The sequence below is a fragment of the Rhipicephalus sanguineus genome, chromosome 5 (genome assembly GCF_013339695.2).
Source record: "Rhipicephalus sanguineus isolate Rsan-2018 chromosome 5, BIME_Rsan_1.4, whole genome shotgun sequence".
In the NCBI taxonomy this organism is placed as follows: domain Eukaryota; kingdom Metazoa; phylum Arthropoda; class Arachnida; order Ixodida; family Ixodidae; genus Rhipicephalus; species Rhipicephalus sanguineus.
Window position 1 is genome coordinate 128202932 of NC_051180.1, and position 19169 is coordinate 128222100.

Below are 19169 nucleotides of genomic sequence, written 5' to 3' on the forward strand. Positions count from 1 at the left end.
TAGGCGTCGTACTGCTGCTTGCAAGCCACCTTCTGGCGATGCATGACTAGTGGAAAGAAGCATTCGCCGAAGAAGAAACGACCCCGGCGGCGATTGTGGGCTCGTCCTGTTCTGCAAGCGCGTAAGAAGCTTGGTCACGCCGAGAAACTGCCAACCTTACCCTCGAGATCGCGACGAGGAGGATAACAAAAGCAAAAAGTAAGCTGAGATAGGCTGCTACTCGCGACAACAATTATTGTGCTTCACCAGGCGCTTGTCGAAACGAACGGGAGGCTTACGAACGTGTTCGATCTCACGAAGGACTTCAACGACAGGGTACGTAAAATGGCATCGCACCTGGCCGCCATTCTTGTAATTCGTGAAACGCGCTCCGGTTGGCACGAGGCGAGAGCCACCGGCGGTAGCTGCCGCGGAAATCCGTCCGCGTCCGATCCGATCAGTGCTGACAGTTCTGTTTCGACGGATAGCTTTGCCGCCGAACTGATTCAGCCGTCGAATATCTTAGAGTGAACACGTCTTAAGACGCCTGTCAGCTGCGTCAGTTGCAGTTGTACGCTGTCAAGCCCGCCGGTAGCGTTGCAGTAGAAATGGCCTATTTCCGGGCATGCTGATGTAGACAATTTCCGAAAGCTGATTGTTTGGTTGGTTTGTGGCGTTTAACGTCCCAATGCGACTCAGGCTGTGACAGATGCCGTAGGGGAGGGCTGTAGATAATTTCGGCCACCTGAAATTCTTTAAGATGCCCTGAAATCGCGGAGTACACGGCACTGTAGCATTTCGCTTCCTCCGAAATTCGACCGCCGTGGCCAGGATCGAACAGGCATTTTTTAGGGTCAGTAGCCGAGTACCGCAACCATTGGACCACCGCGGTGACTCCGGAGCAAGCGTATCCCTTCAATCAGTTATCTGTTACAGATGCCTGTTTTATGATATTAAGTTAAAGAAGCATACCTCAAATTGTCGTTGACAGGCGCCTTTGTACATCAAACGGTTTACCTCGTATGTTCATATTGCAACGGCACACATTTATCTTCATTAACTTCGTGGACAACGAGCGCATAGGTCTACACTGTTGAGTTTCGTCCATTCAAATGGTAATATAAGGCATCTTTCGTATTATGAAATACGGCTCCATTACCTGCAGAAGTTTACGGTTCAAATGCCCTCGTTGGTTAAGTTATAAGCAATATGATTAATCGCTTAATGTATGCAGAAGCTCATGGCATCTTCATGAAATTGCATCAAATCGTTAGGCCTCGGCGCCGCGTTGTGCACCGGGGCGATTTGTCCAGGATAGCATAATACAAGCCTTCCTAATAAACGCCTTTTATGAGTTGCCCAAACATTCAGTGTACAAAGCCGCGCGCGCACAGTCGTTGTGATTGCGCGAGTTCACGATAACATAGAGCTATATACTAGCTGTGATTTTCTTATTTTTTACAGCGGGTGCTGTAAATGGTACACCTGTTTGGTTTTGCGGTGTCCGCCGGCGAACAGAAGAATAACACCCGGTACCTCTTCCGAGGGAGCGACGACATCACATAATGATGTCATCATGACGTCACAGATTGTAAAAACTTGTGACGTCATTTGGAGCTCACTCCAAGATGAATCATGATGACGTCATCTACTGATATCGTCGATTGGTCAAAGGACAACGCCACGTAATGTGCAAATAGTTTCAGTGGAGTCGGTCTTTTTTCGTGCGCGTTTTGCCATGTCCTCCGAGTCTAGGCGCTGCGTTGGCGAGGTTGCGCGTGTCCAAGTATGGGTCGGCCACGCATTATGGGTGGCCGCCCACGCCCACGGAGCGGCGCTCTTTTGAAGAACGCTAACGAGAGCAGAGTCGGGAGAGCAGAGTCGGGGTGTCAGCTCCGCTAACGGCCTTCATACAGTCTTCATTCAGGACGCTTTTCGATGATAGAGTTGTATTTAGAATGGTCGGTACTATTTATGATTCACAAATTCTGTAAGCTGGTTTAGATACAGTAGCCGACTGGTGCGATCGTTGGGATATCATTTAGTATATTAACTCATGTTGCTAAACGCCCCGCAGTATTTTGCGAATAATGCTGTTAACGGGCAATACGAACATGAATTCGTACAGTGCTTTCTTAGGTGACGAAGAAGACGAGTGAGTGTGAAGCACTTGCGCTTGTGGCTCTTTAGACATCTTGTGTGTCTGCGGACATACCTTCGTGAATACGCACCCTATCTACCTCTCGTCTCCGTCACAATATTATGAAGCATTGCCAACTACAGTGAGAAAAACCATGCTTCCCGTTCCTTGTCAGACCACCGTTTTATACTCTGACCCTCTAAGCACCTGGCTTTCTTACGGCTGAAACCAAGCTTCAATATTTTTATATTAAAGTTTGCATCCTTGCTACATCAACATTTTAACGCTACGTCGTGAAAGAGCTCGTTTCGCAGAAATTCCAGTGTTAGCATCGGCGTCGTTGGTTGTGGGCGAAAAATAAGCGTTGTCTGTGACATAAAAATTCAGAAAGATGCAAATAAATATATAAAATGCTTCGGTTCGAGTGAGAATCAAACCCAGGCTTTCTGCGTGGCAAGCAGGTGTTCTACCACAGTGCGACACCACTGCTTGTAATTGGTTCGGAAGAGAACACTATATATGAATGTCGTGTATTGGAAGGAGTCTCCTTAACGTATGTAATATTGCGTGGCAGAAGCGTAGAGTCGCGCAAGGCGTCTAAACATGTGAATTGTGCAACGAGCGGGCGTTTTAAAGGCCCACCCCATACAAAGCGCTGAGACATATTTAACCGTCATCATCGGCAGCAAGAGCATCAACAAAGTGAGCAGCTGCATTGGTTCGCGTGCTTCCTTACGGACGCGCAGTGGGTCCTTCGCTGATTCGCTAAAGGAAGAGTTATGGCATAGTGGGCACCGCGCAACCATACTTTCAGTAAGAGTTCTAGGATAGTTTGAAATGGCCAATGTTACGCGTGCACGGTCGTTCGTTTCCTAGCGGCAAGGTTTAGCCATCCACCAAGAACCGAAACGAGGCTAACAATGGAGAAGGCGATGCGCATGCGGCCCGATTACGCTATAGGGAACCAAAGCTCAAGTTTGTGGGAGACGCTCGAGCGGCCGAGCTATGCGTTACTGGGGATAGACGCTGCCGGTGAAGGCGGTTTGTCGCCTGATTTGGCAGCGGCGGTGGCAAGGACACGTGCGCTCATGCGCTCCTCATTCGACCCGCAGCTCTGCTAGTCAGGAATACTCACGTTGTGACGCACCACAGATGCAATTCCGGAGGTCTGCGCGTGCGCGGAAGCGGGGGCGGCAGTGGTGTGGCGAAAGACGCGCCGTGGGTATTCCCAGTGACGAGAATAGCTGTGGCGCCGCTGAACGTTGCTTTGGAAGCCTATCGCGAAGCTGAAGCGTCCTCCAATTTTTTTATTTTATTGCCACGCCCCCTGTTGGCATATTTATGTTCCCTTGTTTGCGATATGTAGGTCATAGTGTTGCATACCTGCCTGAAGCTTAAATGTGTCCTGATTAAAAAACACGAATGAAAAATAACACTGCATTACAGGCCACTTATCATTCTTCCACTGCATTTCACACTTCGCTGCCGTTGGCATCCTGCTAAATTTAAAATTTTTGTTATCAAGAGATATCGTATACGTCACAAACAGCACATCGGGGCCACTTCCCTGAGGCTCTCAGAAACACAACAAATATAAAAGATAATAGTGTAAATATAATTAAGTTGTTCGAAGTACTATATTAAGATTCGGGCTTCAGTTCGATGAACCGGAACCTCGCTGGCTTGTCCGGTGCATTGGCTAGTTTGCCGACAAATCCAATGTCTTCGTAATGGTACTCAATCTTGTACTTTGACAGCAGCTGCAGAGAGAAGCGCATGCATAATGAGTACGTGAGCCTCAAACACGTGGTCTTTTCATTTACTTTGAGTGGAGAGAGGTCAGTTTTCAGGCTATGAGAAGTCACCAAGCTCTCAGAAAAGTGGTTGTTACTTAAACACAGAACCGGTCTGTCAGTATTAACGCTATAAAATTCTCCTTCACTACACAAATGTGGGTTACCGCGTCCAAAAATTTATGACGTGGCGCCGCGTCCAACATGTCTTATTTGTTTTTCGTACATCTGTACCCTCTCGTTTTGACGCAGATCATGCATCATTATTCAAAAGCGGCAGCATGCATTTAGGCATCGAGCAAGATCCCTGACATGCTCGAGAGTATGGGCGTCCTGTCCTATAGCTACACAGGGAAAATGAACAGGGCAAAAACGCGGGCTATAAACTAGTACTACGGGCCTAGTAAAAAAACAAGCCGTAAAAATCTCGTCAGTACCGCTTCTAGGAACGGATCAGACCAATGAGATATTGGTTGCTCAAAATGCAAAGAATAACGGGAACAGCCACACTCGTTATGCAAGAATGGGTATTAACGAAATTTGGGGAAATGAGAACAGTCGAACAACATTGACAAAAGGAAGTTCGAAGACTGACATCCCCTAGTAGCGCTAGTGGTAGATATTCAAGTGCGAACATTAGGAGCAGCTTCTACGGCTCGTAAAATTAAAACGGGCACCCTGTTTTGTAAACATTATATTTCGATTCCATGGTGTTATCACAAAATAATGAGAGTCAATTCAACAGTGAAATCAGAATTCATGAACTGAAAATACCAAACATCATCGTTTCTTACCTTAACGAGGAGAATCCAGACTTCCAGTTCTGCCATTCTTCGGCCGAGACACATGCGTGGGCCGAAGCTGAAGGGCAAGGACGCGTAAGGGTGAAGGGTCCAGTCGTCGCGCTGCTCTTCGGATTTGAGCCAGCGCTCGGGCAGAAAGGTGTGCGCATTGGTGAAATTCTCCTCCAGCTGACTGGCAACGTAGTTTTCCGTGAACACAGGTGTCTGAAAGGTTTATTCATCGCATGCTGTTTCTTTCGCATTGCATAATCAACAACCGGAATCTCTGTCGTTTTTCGGTTTATTCCAGTTTTCACTGAAAAATTTACCCGTGTGCAATATATATTTCCCGAAAAACCACGCACGTGCTCGTTTACATGCTAAAAGTTACGCTAGTTGGCGATAAACGTTCTCAGCTTCGCACGACGTTCTTTTGTCAAATCCAACCAGCCACTTTTTATTTCGATAGCAATTATATGGGCATTGTAGGCGGGTTTTTGCAGTCGGCGTCGCCGTCATGTTCCGTATAATGTCCAAATCGATAGCATCTCCACGCGCATCGTGTGCTCAACCCGTGGGTAAAAGCGCGCGAGTGGGGACGACGAATGCCGCTGAAGCAGAGATCAAATGAGCCGGCCCATCTCCGTCGCTCGCAGGGAGCATGCGATAACATCCAGCCGCGTTCGAGGCCTGCCGTGGAATGTTGTTCAAGCAGAGAAGAAACGCCCCGCCCGTCTTGAAGGAGCGTGATGAGACGCGGGGGGGGGGGGGGGAGGTCAAGGATCGCTTTAGCAGCAACTGTGAACTTTGCTTTGATTCAAATGCGCGGTCGTGATCGCTGGCGCGTGCGTTATCTCACCAGGCATCAGCGGGCGGCTCGTGTAACCTTCGACGATCTACGCACTCGAAGCGAAGAGACTGTGCGAACTCCGCTTTTTCTCCCTGGAGCGGCCATATTTTCTTACATCAGCATTTTATAGAGTTACGTGAGACTTGATCTAACAGAGTTAGCTGCCAGCCTTACTTCGTATAACATTACACTTTGTTGCTATCGCATTCATTGCAACGCCCTCGCGGTGAAATCGTGATTTTTTTCATACTCAATAACCAAATAACATCCCGACTTCGTACGGCTTGACCTCAAATAAAGCTACCACAATAGAGAAATCATGGATTCGTTTGACCATGCACTCCAAGGCAACTTGACGTCCCTTAGAAGATTACAAGTTCTGTCTCCATATAATCCTTTGGAGAGCTGACAGGATTTGCCTAGTATAACCTATACCCTACACCTTCTTTGACTTTGTTACCTGCTGGTTTTAATTAAGCTTGAGTGAAACAAAAGGAACGAGCCCTCAAAATTCCCTTCCTTCAGTTATTCATAGCAAGGGTCTTGTTGCGGCAGACTTGACGCCTTCAGGTAGTGTGCGAGGGCTTATTGGTTAGCTGTCCGCTCGTTAAAGGTTCACGTACTACATGACGCCATGTGGCAAAAAGAAAGAGTGCCCCACACTCACCGTCAGGGCTACGAGTGACGCTCACTAACATTCCCAGGTTTCATGCACATAAATACCCGATAATGCATACGAGGGCACGACCGCAGCTCAATTGGCAAGAGCATCGGGAGCGTAATCTGAAGGTTGCAGGCTCGGTCCCTGCCGGCGGCAAGTAATCTTTTTGTCCGCTTTACTTTCTTCGCACCTACATCGAAATTACTCAAAACAGTGCAATTAACGTCCCCTATACCTCTCTTTTCTTCATTATCTCCCGATTTTCGTTAAAGGGGTAAAAAAAAAGAAACAAGTCCCCAAAATTCCCTTCCTTCATGCAGGATATACCAATGTAACTTCTCAAAAATTGTTCTACATCATCCTCATTCATAAGAGGTTGCATAGCAGGTACAGTGGGGTTCAAAAGTTCGCAGGCCTCTATCACATGTATTTCTATGGCGGCGCGGCCTGGGAACGTTCAACCACCCTTGTACATGGCTGGCAGCTAGTTTCTGCGTCAGAAATTGGGAAAAACCACAATTCCTTTCAACGGCCCGCTTTGGCCTTCACAAAACACTGCTTTACGTATTGTGCACTGAGAACGCGGTAAATACTGGACGAGAATGAAACATTAACGGATTTCAATCACTGTCTACTCACGCCTGCTGGAATGGTGTAGCCGGACATGACGACATCATGGTCCAATTTTCGGAAGACGCCGGAGAGAACTGGGTTTAACCTGCAGGCAAAATATTCATGCCGTAAGGTGAGCTGGTGTGGCCCTGCTCTAGTTCATGTGATTCGATTTGTTTATATGAGTAGATCATCAGGAGCTGGGTAAGACCAATAAAAAAATCGACAACTTCGCTTAAAGCAGACCATCGGTGGATCTAAAAAGCACTAAATAACGTATTGGCGCGTTTATTGCAATCAATGCAGTCACCCCATTGTTACAACTACACATCTCGTCTTCGTATTATTTTCTGTAGTAGTCGTCAGTCTTACTTTGTTACGGCGCCAGCACACAGCGACATTATGTTTCTTGCTCATCGACATCCGGTTCGCTACTTCCCTACCAGAAGTCAAGCATACTTTTAGGGGTTGAGCACAAAAAAAAGACGGGGGCAAAATGAAGAATGCACGCATATTCTTCCTTTTATCCCTTTCAACGCCTAAATGTATGACAAACCAAAAAGCCCGCATAGCCACCCTCCGAAGTTGACATTTGCTGCAGTGTCTGTAGATCCCAAATTAAATAAAACTCATATACAAACGAGTTAATGACTCATAGTTACAAGAGGTATAGCATAGATACGATATCGGATTACGGGTTTAGTAAGTATAGGGGCCAATAAATGTCAGGATTATTAATGAAACTTAATTGAATGAGTTCTGTAGAAAGAGCCGACTGTACTCTACTGTGTATGGGCCATCAAGATGACACATATTGACTAAAGGACAGTGTAATTTCACTCATCAGTTCACTCATTACCATACACTAACGCATCGTCTCGATAGAGTGTGAAGGGAGGGCTGACGTCACTTGTTAGTGTCCGCCACGCCTCCTTCTTTCCCAGTGGCGCTCGCGTCGCGCGCGCCCGGTGCTTTCGTTTTGTCGCGCCGGCTCCATGGTGACGTCAATGCCAGGTGGCGTGTCACGTGCGCTTCACGCGACGCTCGCTGCTCGCTTTCTCCCGCTTCATCCGCAGGCGCGTTAGGGTACGTCTTCAGTTGCTGCTCAGGGGGTGGTACAAAGTATGGTGCGAGAACGGCGTACGCGCGCTTGCTCCGTGAACAAAGGCAGTGGATGACGGGGAATAAGCTGGTCCTAATGGATTGTGTGTATACAGTGAAGCTATGGAATAAAACTTAGGTTTAGTAATTTTAGCTTAGTAGCTCAATAACTTAAAAATATCTCCTCTTGTGGCTATGGTGGTATTAAAGTGGCACCAATTAAGGCACTTGCATACTCATTGTGCGATGTTATTTATGACATAACAAACCTTGTGGTTTCAACGACACATTTCCAGATAACATGAATATAGCTGGGGTCGTCGTCAGGCATAAAGGTGGTACCACTGATCGCATTGCTAATTACAGGTCAATACCGATACTCCCGGTATTCTGTAAAATTATCGAAAAAGCCCTAATTCTAGAGTAACTGGACATCGGCAGAAGCACCACCTCACACCAAAAAGTCAGTACGGCTCTCAGAGTGATAAATCCGCTGAATCCGTGTTACTCGAAGTACGTGATAAAATTATTACGAATATAGAAAATAAACATTACACGAAAGGCATTTTTAGTCTTCAGTGAGGCACTTGATTGAATAAGCAGGACATATTTATCAGAGGTATTGCATTGGAATTATTGCGTAATTACCTATCACAGAGCGCGCAGTTTGTGAAAGTGAACATCACACCGGATGGATGGATGGATGCTATGAGCGTCCCCTTTGTAACGGGGCGGTGACATGTCTGCCACCAGGCTCGAAGAAAAAAAAAAAAAAAACTTCCTTGTTTCATGTTGGCCTAACACCTGCTGCCATCTAGCGGCCGCCGTGAGCATTTCCGTCATGTTGAAGGCTAAGCGCGCTCCGCGTGTGCACACACGGTGCGTATATACGTATCAACGTGTGGCGGCTGATAGGAACGGCCATGCCGACATATTTTCGCGTGCCGCGTTGCTCAGATTGAGGAAATCGGGATGCTGAAAAAAAGTTTCCAGGAAACTAACCTTCATGTTGTTAGATTTCCTCGCGGCCAACGAGAAGCAGCACATCGTTCCGCTGCTTTGGCTACTGCTTATGACTAACGCGATATTTAAGTTCGGCCGTGCTTAATAGATACGGTATATGACAGCATCGGCTCTCATCAGAGAGCAATCTTTCGTGTTATGTGAGAACGAGAGAGTTTTCGCGCCGTTAGCTTGCAGGCAGGAACAAAACGGCTTCGTGCACGAGCTCCAAAGCTGCATCGGCTACTCGCGCATGCCTGCGCTTCTGTTGACAACATGAAAAGTGTTAGTTGATCCAAGAAGTAGGTTCCGATAAGCTGGTATTTTTATTGAATGTCCTTCCAAAGTATGCTCGTACATAACACGATACGCCAAGAGTATTCGCGTTCGCATCGTCGCTTTCGGGGCCTAGAGAGCAACGATGTGAACGCGAATACTCTTGGCGTATCGTGTTATTTACGAGCACATTTGGAAGGATATTCAATTAAATCCATCTAATCGGCACCTACTTTTTGGAGCAATCAAACACTTTTCATGTTCACTTTTCGCGTGCATGAGGTGCGAACATTTTTTACATTTTCATCGTGCCGTAATACATTGCATAGCATACGCCGGTGACTACAGCAGCGAAATATTTTTTATTTCAAAAATAAAGAAGAGGGCACCGTTTTACTTAAAATTGATGCACAATACATCGGGTGGACGTAGGCTGTCCCTTATGAAATACGCTTTAAAATGGGTCAACAGAACTTTCTTACCGTCATCGCTGTCCCTAGCCGTAACACGCGCTAAAGCCTCGTCCCAACCATCCTACACTACACGCATGATATTCCGATAGCTAACAACGCTTTATTCGCTGCACTGAAAACACGCAGACAAAACTTATAATCTAGCGCAAAGCTTCGTTCTCAACGACAGGCTTACATGTGACTCGGTGACAAGCGTACCTTCTTCTCGTTATGAGGCAGTTCTTCACAGGTAATAACTGTCAGCGTAATAACTAGTACATGCCGGTAACGTGTACTGACCCTTACACACGCGTCTGACGCTTTTACGCACCGATTACCTGCTATCAAAGCAGATACGAGCAGGAAGTTATATCAGCGACAACAATATGATTCGGACACAAGCCTCCAACATGGCGTCGCATCGGTAGCTTCGTCAAACCTCCGACAGATGGCAGCAATTTTGCATAAGGTCTATAAGGTCTTGCAGGTATTAGGTGTGGCGTCCCTCAAGGTGGGTTTACTTTTACGAACCACACTTGTTCTTCTTTATATTAATGATATCACGGCAATAGCAGAGACTCCAGATACCGTATTTTATGCCGACGACACGAATGTCTTCTATCTCCTCTGACATCTCTACTCTTTTTCCTCTCATGAATAACTGGATGGTTATCGGCTATTCAACTAAGGTTAAGTATTGTCACACATGCTCCTTTCTTTGTATGATTTATGTTACCGGCCCATTAAACGTGTAGCTGCTGACTTGCGCCAACCGCGCCAGAATGGCTGAGGACATTCGAGATTATTTTAGGATCGTCTGTTATGCTTGAGCGCGCAAACGCGAACAGATGAGTTCATTCTCGAACTTACGCGGCCGCAGCGATATGGCATGAATGTTCGGCGCCGCATGCACAAATGCCGACACGCCTTGCCGCGGTTCAGTTTTATCGACGGCCGGCGCTCTGTTCGCCGCTATCACTGTACAGTGTGTATTGCTGTAGTTTGAATTTCCGTTTCCCGGCCACTAGTTGGGCCAAATAGAGAGTTTCATCTTGGACACTTCGACTGCTGCTTCGTCGAAGTCGCGACCCCGTGACAATATCAACAAAACAAAGCATATGGTTTTCGCTCCAATCAGCAAGCCAGTTAATTCTGACTCTTATTTATTATTTCAATAGCAATCACTTGAAAGAGTTTGCGAGTTCAAGTTCTTGGGAGTATTTTTTGATGATAATTTACGGTGGCCTCATCATGTTAATTATATCAACCGTAATAGAGCGAAATTAATCGGCATGGTAAGTAAATATCGCTCATTGTTGCCTTTAATACATAAGCGTGAGCTGTGCTTTTCTGCTGTTAACTCCAGACTCCACTATGATTCACTTGTTTAGGACCTAACTTGAAATACTAATATGGAAGCCCCATAAGGACGCCGAAAATGTGTATTTATATTGTCGACCATTCGAAGTGTGAACACACTTCTGAGTACTTTTAATAGGACCGTATGTTGAATAACAGGAATCTGTACGAACAAAAATGATCGGAAATTTGTTTTTGGAATTTAACAGTAGCCACGAGAACTTGTTTTCCTTATACAACAATGCCAAAAGTAACTACACATGAAGATCTAGTAACTTTGTTGAGGCGAAAACACGAACAAACTACGTAAAATGAATTATTACATTGACAGATACTCAATTTCCCTAATGACGAACATGCGTTATCAGATATTTAGAAACATTGTGCAACTCTTTCAACATTCGGAAGAAGAGAGAGAGAGATAAGATTCTTTAATGAAGTGCCCGGAGGGGTTAGCCTGGTTTGTCGCCTGGCTTGCTACTCCAGGTGTCGGGTGATTATGGTATATACAATGATCACATATACACCATATACACACAAATAGTACATACAGTCACAAACACACATATATACATAAGAAGAGTCCTTCACAGGCTTTGGTTAAGCTGAGTGTTCCTCAAAAACGCCAAAAGCGCTTTTGTGCTGCGCATCGCACAACTGTTGTCTTGCCACGGGCCGAGAAGGTGCCGCAGCTCCAAGCTCGAGCCGCGTTGCAAATGAAGGGCCTCCTTCAGAATCTGTCGTTGTGCGTCGTAATGGGAACAGTCGTAGAGTACGTGCTTTAGGTCTTCCAGAGAGTTACATGTGGTGCACGTGGGTGAGTCCGACTGCCTGATCTTGTGCTTGAAGTATTTCGTGTAGGCAACGTCGAGTCTCAGCCGGTGAATGCAAGTTTCATCTTGTCTGGTTAATCCCTGCGGCACATGAAAGCTACACGTCGGGTCTATTCTGTGCAGCGGTTCGTACTGGTTGTTCGCATAAGAAATCACAAGAGTACTTTCCCGGAAAGTATTCTTTTTTTATGAAGTGCTACATAATTTCATTGATTTTACGACTTAGTAGTTTCAATTGATTGATTTGTTGCTGTTCTACCAAAATATTCGGAATAAATTTATTGTGTTTGTACATATTTGAATTACTCTTGTTTATTATACTTTATTCAACTAGCTTACTTATATATGTACAAATATGTGTATATGACGTCTGCTGTTATCTGCTGTACTCGTGGTGCCAGCAGCCGAGTCAGGCATGTGTAGATACGCTTTCAGCTGCGCTACAGTCACAATTCTATACTTCTCTTGTATTGACAGAACTGTCAGTTAACATCAGCTACCAAAAGTTAATGTAACATACATACCTACATCAACCATATGTTAACGAGGTACACGCGCACGCACAACATGCCTGCCAAGTAACGCTCTCGTAAAAGAATAGAATCGATTTTCAGTAACGTGCTTTTGACTATGGGGCTTAGGTGAGCAAAATGGTGACCTTTACGCACCTTTACGTGAGCCGGAGAGGGAACCAGCACTGTTGATGGAGCCAAATATATATGACCACATCTATCTAAGTTATCCTCAAAAGCCACCGGGCTGGATCTGGTTATACTATTGAGCTTGGCAGCCTATCCGTATAGTTTTACTTGCAAGCTGCACGATAAAAATTGTACAAGGAAGAAATTATAGTTGCATTATATCCTTTAAGCGATTGCCTTCGACATCAAGATGAAAAAAATATTTGTAATCAGCTTAATATCGTCGTCGTCAGCCTATGTCCACAGCAGGACGAAGGCGTCTCTTAATTTCTAACCCACCCTGCCTGATTCCACTTTATGCGTGCAAATTTCTCATTTTTCTTCGCTCCGCCTAATGCTTTACCGTCCTAGACAGCGCCTTCCATCTCTTGGTATCGATTCCGACGCTCTAATGGCTCATTCACACTGGGGAATCCGCCGGCCACAGCGACCGGAATTCGCGCGCCGCCGAAATTCAACATTGTTCACACCGCTTAGCAACCGCACCGCCGAAACTAGGGCGCCTAGTTGTCATCGTCCCTTCGCGCGAAGGAACGCTGGCATCGACGCGCTCTGCGTTGTGTAAGCGTTTCGTTATGGCGAAGCGCATAAACAGGAGCAGGGTCGTGGAACTGCTGGGCCTGCTGGAAAGGAACTTTCTGGTGATGTCTGACGAGGAGAAACATGCGTTCGCCGAACAAGAAACGACGCAAGCAGTCGTGGTTGGTTCGCCCTGATTTGCAAGCCGCGAGAAGCTTGGTCGAGCCGAGATAATGCTACCCGTTTTGCGAGATCGCGATGGTGTATTGCAAAGATGATAATCGTGACAACACTTGGCACTTGTCAAAAGCTACAGGATGATAACGAAAGACTTCGCTGTTGCTGCGGGCTTCGACGACTGCAATATCACAAGCACGCCACCATTTTCGAATGTTCTACTCGCGTTCCGATTGGTTCGCGGTGAGGGAATCCGGCGGCAGCTGCCGCAAAAATCGGTCCAGGACCGATCGACGCGGAAAGGGATTTTCCGGCGGATCTCGCTGCCGCCGAAGCGGATTCCGCGCGCTCTCGCCGCCGAATGTCTCAGTGTGAACGCGCCCTAAGGGACATCGGTTATATGCACAGTCCACTTTTAGGGGCGAAGCTCCTTAAGGCGGCACACGTTCGTCCCTCGTAGTCGTAGTAGTGCGTAACCAGTCGTAACGTTAGTACCAGATCTTGACCTCCAAGGTGGTGCCGGTGGGAGATTTTAGGGGCGAAGCTCCTTAAGGCGGCATCCGTTCGTCCCTCGTAGTCGTAGTAGTCGTAGTGCGTAACCAGTCGTAACGCTAGTACCAGATCTTGACCTCCAATGTGGTGCCGGTGGGAGATTTTTCCTGTGCGTTGTTGAACAATAAAAAATTCGCAGCGTGCGCGTTAACTAAAAGCCGAATTCTTCTGTCTCTTTCCCCATAAGCAGCCATTGGCATGTTACAGTAGGAAAACGTTAGTAGAAGTGTAAGTGTTAGTTAAAGCCGACTTCTTCTGTCTCTCATTCCCATTAGCAGCCATTGTTTACCTCCAAGGTAGTGCCTGGTGAGATTTCTCCTGTGCGTGATTAAACAATAAAAATTTTGTTAAAAACGCCGTTGATTGATGAAATAAACCAACGAAAGACGCCAGATGTTTTCTAAAAGCAAAACGAAAGAACGCCAGATGTTTCTAAAGCAAAACGAAAAGACGCCAGCTGCTTAACGAAAGACGCCAGATGTTTTCTAAAGCAATGGTTTTCTAAACAATGAAAATTCACAGCGTATATGTAAAATTAAAGTGAGCTGCAAGTCGTCATAACTCATCGAACCTTTAGTATAAACGCGCCCGATCTCACGTCGGTGATGATGTACTGGGCAGAATTCACGGACGATTCACGGTTTACCGATGAACCTCCGCAGCTTCGCCCACTCATCATCATTCACTCCGTGGATATGCTGTGATTTTTTAGATGCGAAGCATCTTATAGCGGAGTTCAAACCGGTAGTGGTGGTGGTGGTGGTGGTGGTGGTTGGTGGTGTGCGGCGTGACCACTCTTACTGCGCATGCGCATACCCTCTCCACACACCTCCTCTCCACTCCCCCTCTCCCCTTTCCCCCTCTCCCCTCTTCCTCTGAAACGCGGGCTAGACATGCCGAAATTCTCTCCTGCGCAACACCACGATGAGCACCAGCGCATGCGCGTCCCCTCCCCTTCTCTCTCTCCTTTCCCACGCTGCCCCCCTCTCGCGCGCCTGTCGACCGCGTTCCCCGCTCGCCCTGTGAGAATTAACGGCCAGGCTAGAGGGAAGACAAGACGCGCGTAGCGTTCCTCTTCGCGTTCCACGACGCGAGGTCGGTAACATGCCCAACGAACGCTAACGCAACACAATCGTGCAAGTGCTCCGGCTTCGCATCGCCTCAAGGTCCCCTTTAGCGGGGAATGGCGTAATTTTTTCTCCTAATATCTACTAAGATATCGGTTAGACCTGTTTGTTTTCAGTAATATAGGCTGACGCATTGTCTGGCAAATGGCCACACCGTGTGCCGAGCCGTCTGAGTAACGTGACAGTAACTTTCAGTGTTTAAAAAGCGAAGGAATAGTGTGGTAGCATGATAACCATTTGTAGCATGATAACCGTTAGCATAAAAGTTGTAATGAATGGAGGAGCGCCCTATTTCCCAAGATTTCAAATGTACTTTAAAGACTTGAGTCGTAGGCTATCTTCGTCTATATATTGTTTGTGCACAGAAAAAGATCTAAAGCCACCAACACGTAATGCCTTTTTCTGCCCTTTATCTGCAGGAAACGCTGCTCATATTAAGATTTCCAATGACTTGGGCAGTTGCTGGGCATTCATTACTGTCCTGCCGGTGCATTCTACAGAATGCGAAAGGAAGCTTAAAGCGAAGCAATGGCTGTGTTTCCGTTATTCTTTGTGGTTGTTCCGCCAGTGTATTTGCTAGATACACAAAGATTGAATCACTTGTGAGCATGCGCAATTCAGGTACACATTCTATAGAGCAGGGGTCTCAAACACGCGGCCCGCATGCGACTCACGGGCATTTCTCTAGAGGCCGGGCCCACACATTACTCTTTTCGTCTGAAATTTTGAAATATTTTAATAAGTATGTTCATGAGCTTTATAGACGTGACTGGTCGCAAGCATTTTCTTCGTGAGGCACCCCGTGCGGTCACCATTTGTTAAGCATAAGCGTGGAACAAAACCCGTATTTGCGAATCGGCGTCCACATTTCAGACATTCTGGAGATCATTCTGGATGTGTTTCTCGAAACCTGACGTCAAATTCTATTCAGAAACTACCCATACATGAAATGGGAAAGTTCTACTTTAAAAAGGCAACGTTAGCTGACATTTTGTTCAAACTCATCTTTCCCCTTAGCCCAAACTTTCTATAGAGAATGTGCTTATGGAACTATAGAGAATCTGCTCATTTCCCTCTTACCTTAGCGATTCCTTAAGGCAAGCTTTCACATATGGCAAGTTGGTGAGATGCTGAGGTTCCACAGCTCGACAGTTTTCGCCCACTACGGACAACACCTCCTGGCGTGCTCTTTCTTGTGCTTCTGGATTTCTCGCTAAATTGTAGACGCAAAATGTAGCAGAGCTGGAAGTCTGAGAATAGAAAAGAGAGGCATAATAATCATACACGTAGCAAAGGCCCCAACCGTTGAAACTGCACTCTTTTTTTTCTTTTCCTTTGAGGTACATTTCGAATGCAGAAAAGCCTTCTCTTACAAGCGCACCTTACAGGGGACTCAGAGGACTGTCATATTAGCTCTATTTTTCGCAAACATCATGTTCTTGAGTGCATCGCAGCTGCATATTCATGCAGCTTTGCAACAAATAGTACAGAACCATGGCTATATTTGCAGCCAGTCTCTTTTTATATCTCAAGAGTTTTTTCTCGAAGAAAGCAGCGACAGTTTGTTACTGAATGCATATATTGGGTATAAAACGTCACAATTTCCGCAGTAGGAACCATTGAGAGCTATTTGCCTATACGGCCAACACTTATGTGTACCCCTGCGGATAAGCGTCAAATAAAGACGAAAATATTCTGGGACCAATATTCGAGTGCGAGAAGCCAAGAAGATGGGCAGCTCATATATTTCTTAAGTAGAATTTTATCTTCCGAATAACTGAAGCTGTGTTCCCGAGGGCAGCCAAATAGTTCCCTTTAGAGTCAGGATTTAAAGTACTTGACAGCAATTGGAAAAAGTGCATCTCAGCTGGAAGCCAATGTTCTGACGACAGAAGTTGTCTAAGAATCTGAAGACATGTTCTCTGTTGAATGAGGGACTACAGACGTGGCAGTTTCCTTGTTGGACAACTGTCGATTACTTCCAAATGATGGGCTAGCTACCTAGGTATAGAGATTACTGAAAAGAGTGGGGGCAGATATGCCGTACCTTATTGAAACCTACCAACAGCGAAGCTTCGCTTGGATATATATCCAAGTCGTTTTCGATCGGCGCGACGCTTCCGTTTCTCAACTTTCTCTTGATCTGTCAGGCTTTGTTGACGTCCCGCGAGGCGAAAAATGCAAAGCACCCTTTATTATTACTCGACCTATAGGAGATTAAAGAGGGTAGCTGGGTTCTGGAGCCATTTGATTGGAGTACCCGGCCTTTTTTTCGAAGCACATATATGCTAGCGCCCACGCGGCTTCTGACGCGCAGGCAAGCAGAACGAATGTGCGACGCGAAGCAATCGGTGCCATTTCGACTGTCTCACGCCGCTCACCGCTGCCACGACTCCTCGCCCTCTCCGCCAGTGGCCATCAGCCACCGGGGCTAGCCGGCTTCCCCCTCTATGTTTGACTTCTGCTGGCGAAGTCATGTAGGTAGAGACCGCTCCCGGAGTGCTAACTGTTGGCCCTCGTCTGTGTCGTGATGCAGCATTCCACGGCACCTCTCCAAGATCAGGAGCAGTGCAGAAACGAGCTATAGATCATGCTGGTGCGCAAGAAGCATGCGTGTTGTGGCGGCCTAATGGTTAGCGCGTCATGTGACTGTGTTCGAGGAAAGAGATGTCAGAGATTGAATTAACTCCAGTCAGAGGCCGGTCAGGGCATTCATGGCAATGGAGCAGTCGCAGGCACGGCCAGCAAAACACGAAGAGGTTCGCGTAAGCGTCACGCATCTAAAATCAACTGTTGGTTTGCAAACATACCCAGCAAAAATCACTCTGTCTGATTAAGTATCACTTCTGGAGCCGCTATTATTTCTAAGGCGAAAGCCTTAGATTCCTCATCAAAATTCACCGCCTGCGTCGGCGTCTTTGAGATTAGGCGTAAATGACGACACCTTGCGAGACCGGCCTCGGCGTCAACACGAATGATGCAAAAAAAGCTAAGTAATAAGTCTGTCAAAAGTCATATTTAAATGAATGTGCGTTTGTGCGGTCGCCGTAACAAAGCTCAAATGGCCTCAGTGTGATCTGATTCCATTAGTGACATCACCCTGTGACGCCATCATAACGTCGACAGAAAAGAAAAAGATGAATTTCACCTTCAAGTCGTCCTAGATGATTTCATAAGGAATCCTGGGAGTTTTAAATGGGGCTTACAGAGAAATGAATATTCGTCACTCCTTTGGCTATTACGATATAGTTTGCGCAACCATGAGTGCACTTCTTAATTAAATTGTGCCTCTACTACTTGCAAAAGCTTCAACTAAGCAGGCAGTAAAAAAAAAGGTCAGCGTCTTCAAAGAACCGTTGCTTTTTTTTCAGTAAATGGCATAGTATGGCAGCTTCGTAGACTTATTTCGTGATCTAGCGTTCGTCTGAGATCCAGCTCAAGGTTCGTTCTAATAATGCACACATTTCCAGAGAAAAACAAGTGGTCTCACTGTGCTTATGGAAGAAGCTGAGTCAAGAAAAACTATTCAGCCTAGCGTAAGAAGGGGATCAAGACGTCGAAAAAAATGAATTTCTCTCTCACAGAACATTGTAACGCCAGTTATTTCAAAGACTGCAATCACGTGGCCATGACGTATCAACTGCCTTGTTCACCGTGGCTTTGTTTGCTTTTCCTGAGGCAGCCACACACCCTGTATTCAAGCCAAGCATGTTACGACTCATATTTCGATGTCGTACTCGAGAAAACCGGCGCCTGCGACAGAAATGCGACCCTCGGAAGTACGCCGGTGCCATGTGCATTTCTATGCGCCACTTTCCAATAATTGATCCTCCCTCGATCGTGGGCTTGTGGGCCTTCAGCCGTTTGTTAGATGACAATATCATCTTTCATCGACATGAATTTTCATTTCACGCTGCCAGCTTTAATTGTTGTCTACATGAACACCTGACCGTCGTTGTTGCCAGTAGAAATTGAAGTGTTGCGCCGCTGAGCATGAGGATGAAGGTCGAATCCCCCGTGTAGAGGAAAGAAGCAGGACGGAGAATCGCGCAATGCCATGGAAAACAAAAAGAAAGAAGGAAAGCAAGAAGGAAAGAAAGAAGGAAATAAAGAAAGAAGGAAAGAAAGAAGGAAAGAGAGAAAGGAAGAAAGATAGAAAGAAATAAAGAAAGAAATAAATAAAGAAAGAAAGAAAGAAAGAAAGAAAGAAAGAAAGAAAGAAGAAAAGTAAGAAAGTTAGAAGGAAAAAAAGA

The 19169-nt window shown here is 46.2% G+C and overlaps 1 protein-coding gene across 1 annotated transcript in view; it reads right to left on the reverse strand.

The window, feature by feature from the left end:
* Nucleotides 1–3715: 3715 nt before the first annotated feature.
* Nucleotides 3716–19169, reverse strand: part of LOC119394234 (probable cytochrome P450 49a1) — an 82054-nt gene continuing 66600 nt past the window's right edge. The window contains exons 6-9 of the mRNA XM_037661521.2: nt 15997–16166; nt 6845–6923; nt 4707–4919; nt 3716–3879 (exon numbers count right to left, since the gene is read on the reverse strand). Coding sequence (XP_037517449.1) covers nt 3760–3879; nt 4707–4919; nt 6845–6923; nt 15997–16166 — 582 coding nt within the window. The 3' untranslated portion in view covers nt 3716–3759. The remainder of the gene's footprint in view (nt 3880–4706; nt 4920–6844; nt 6924–15996; nt 16167–19169) is intronic.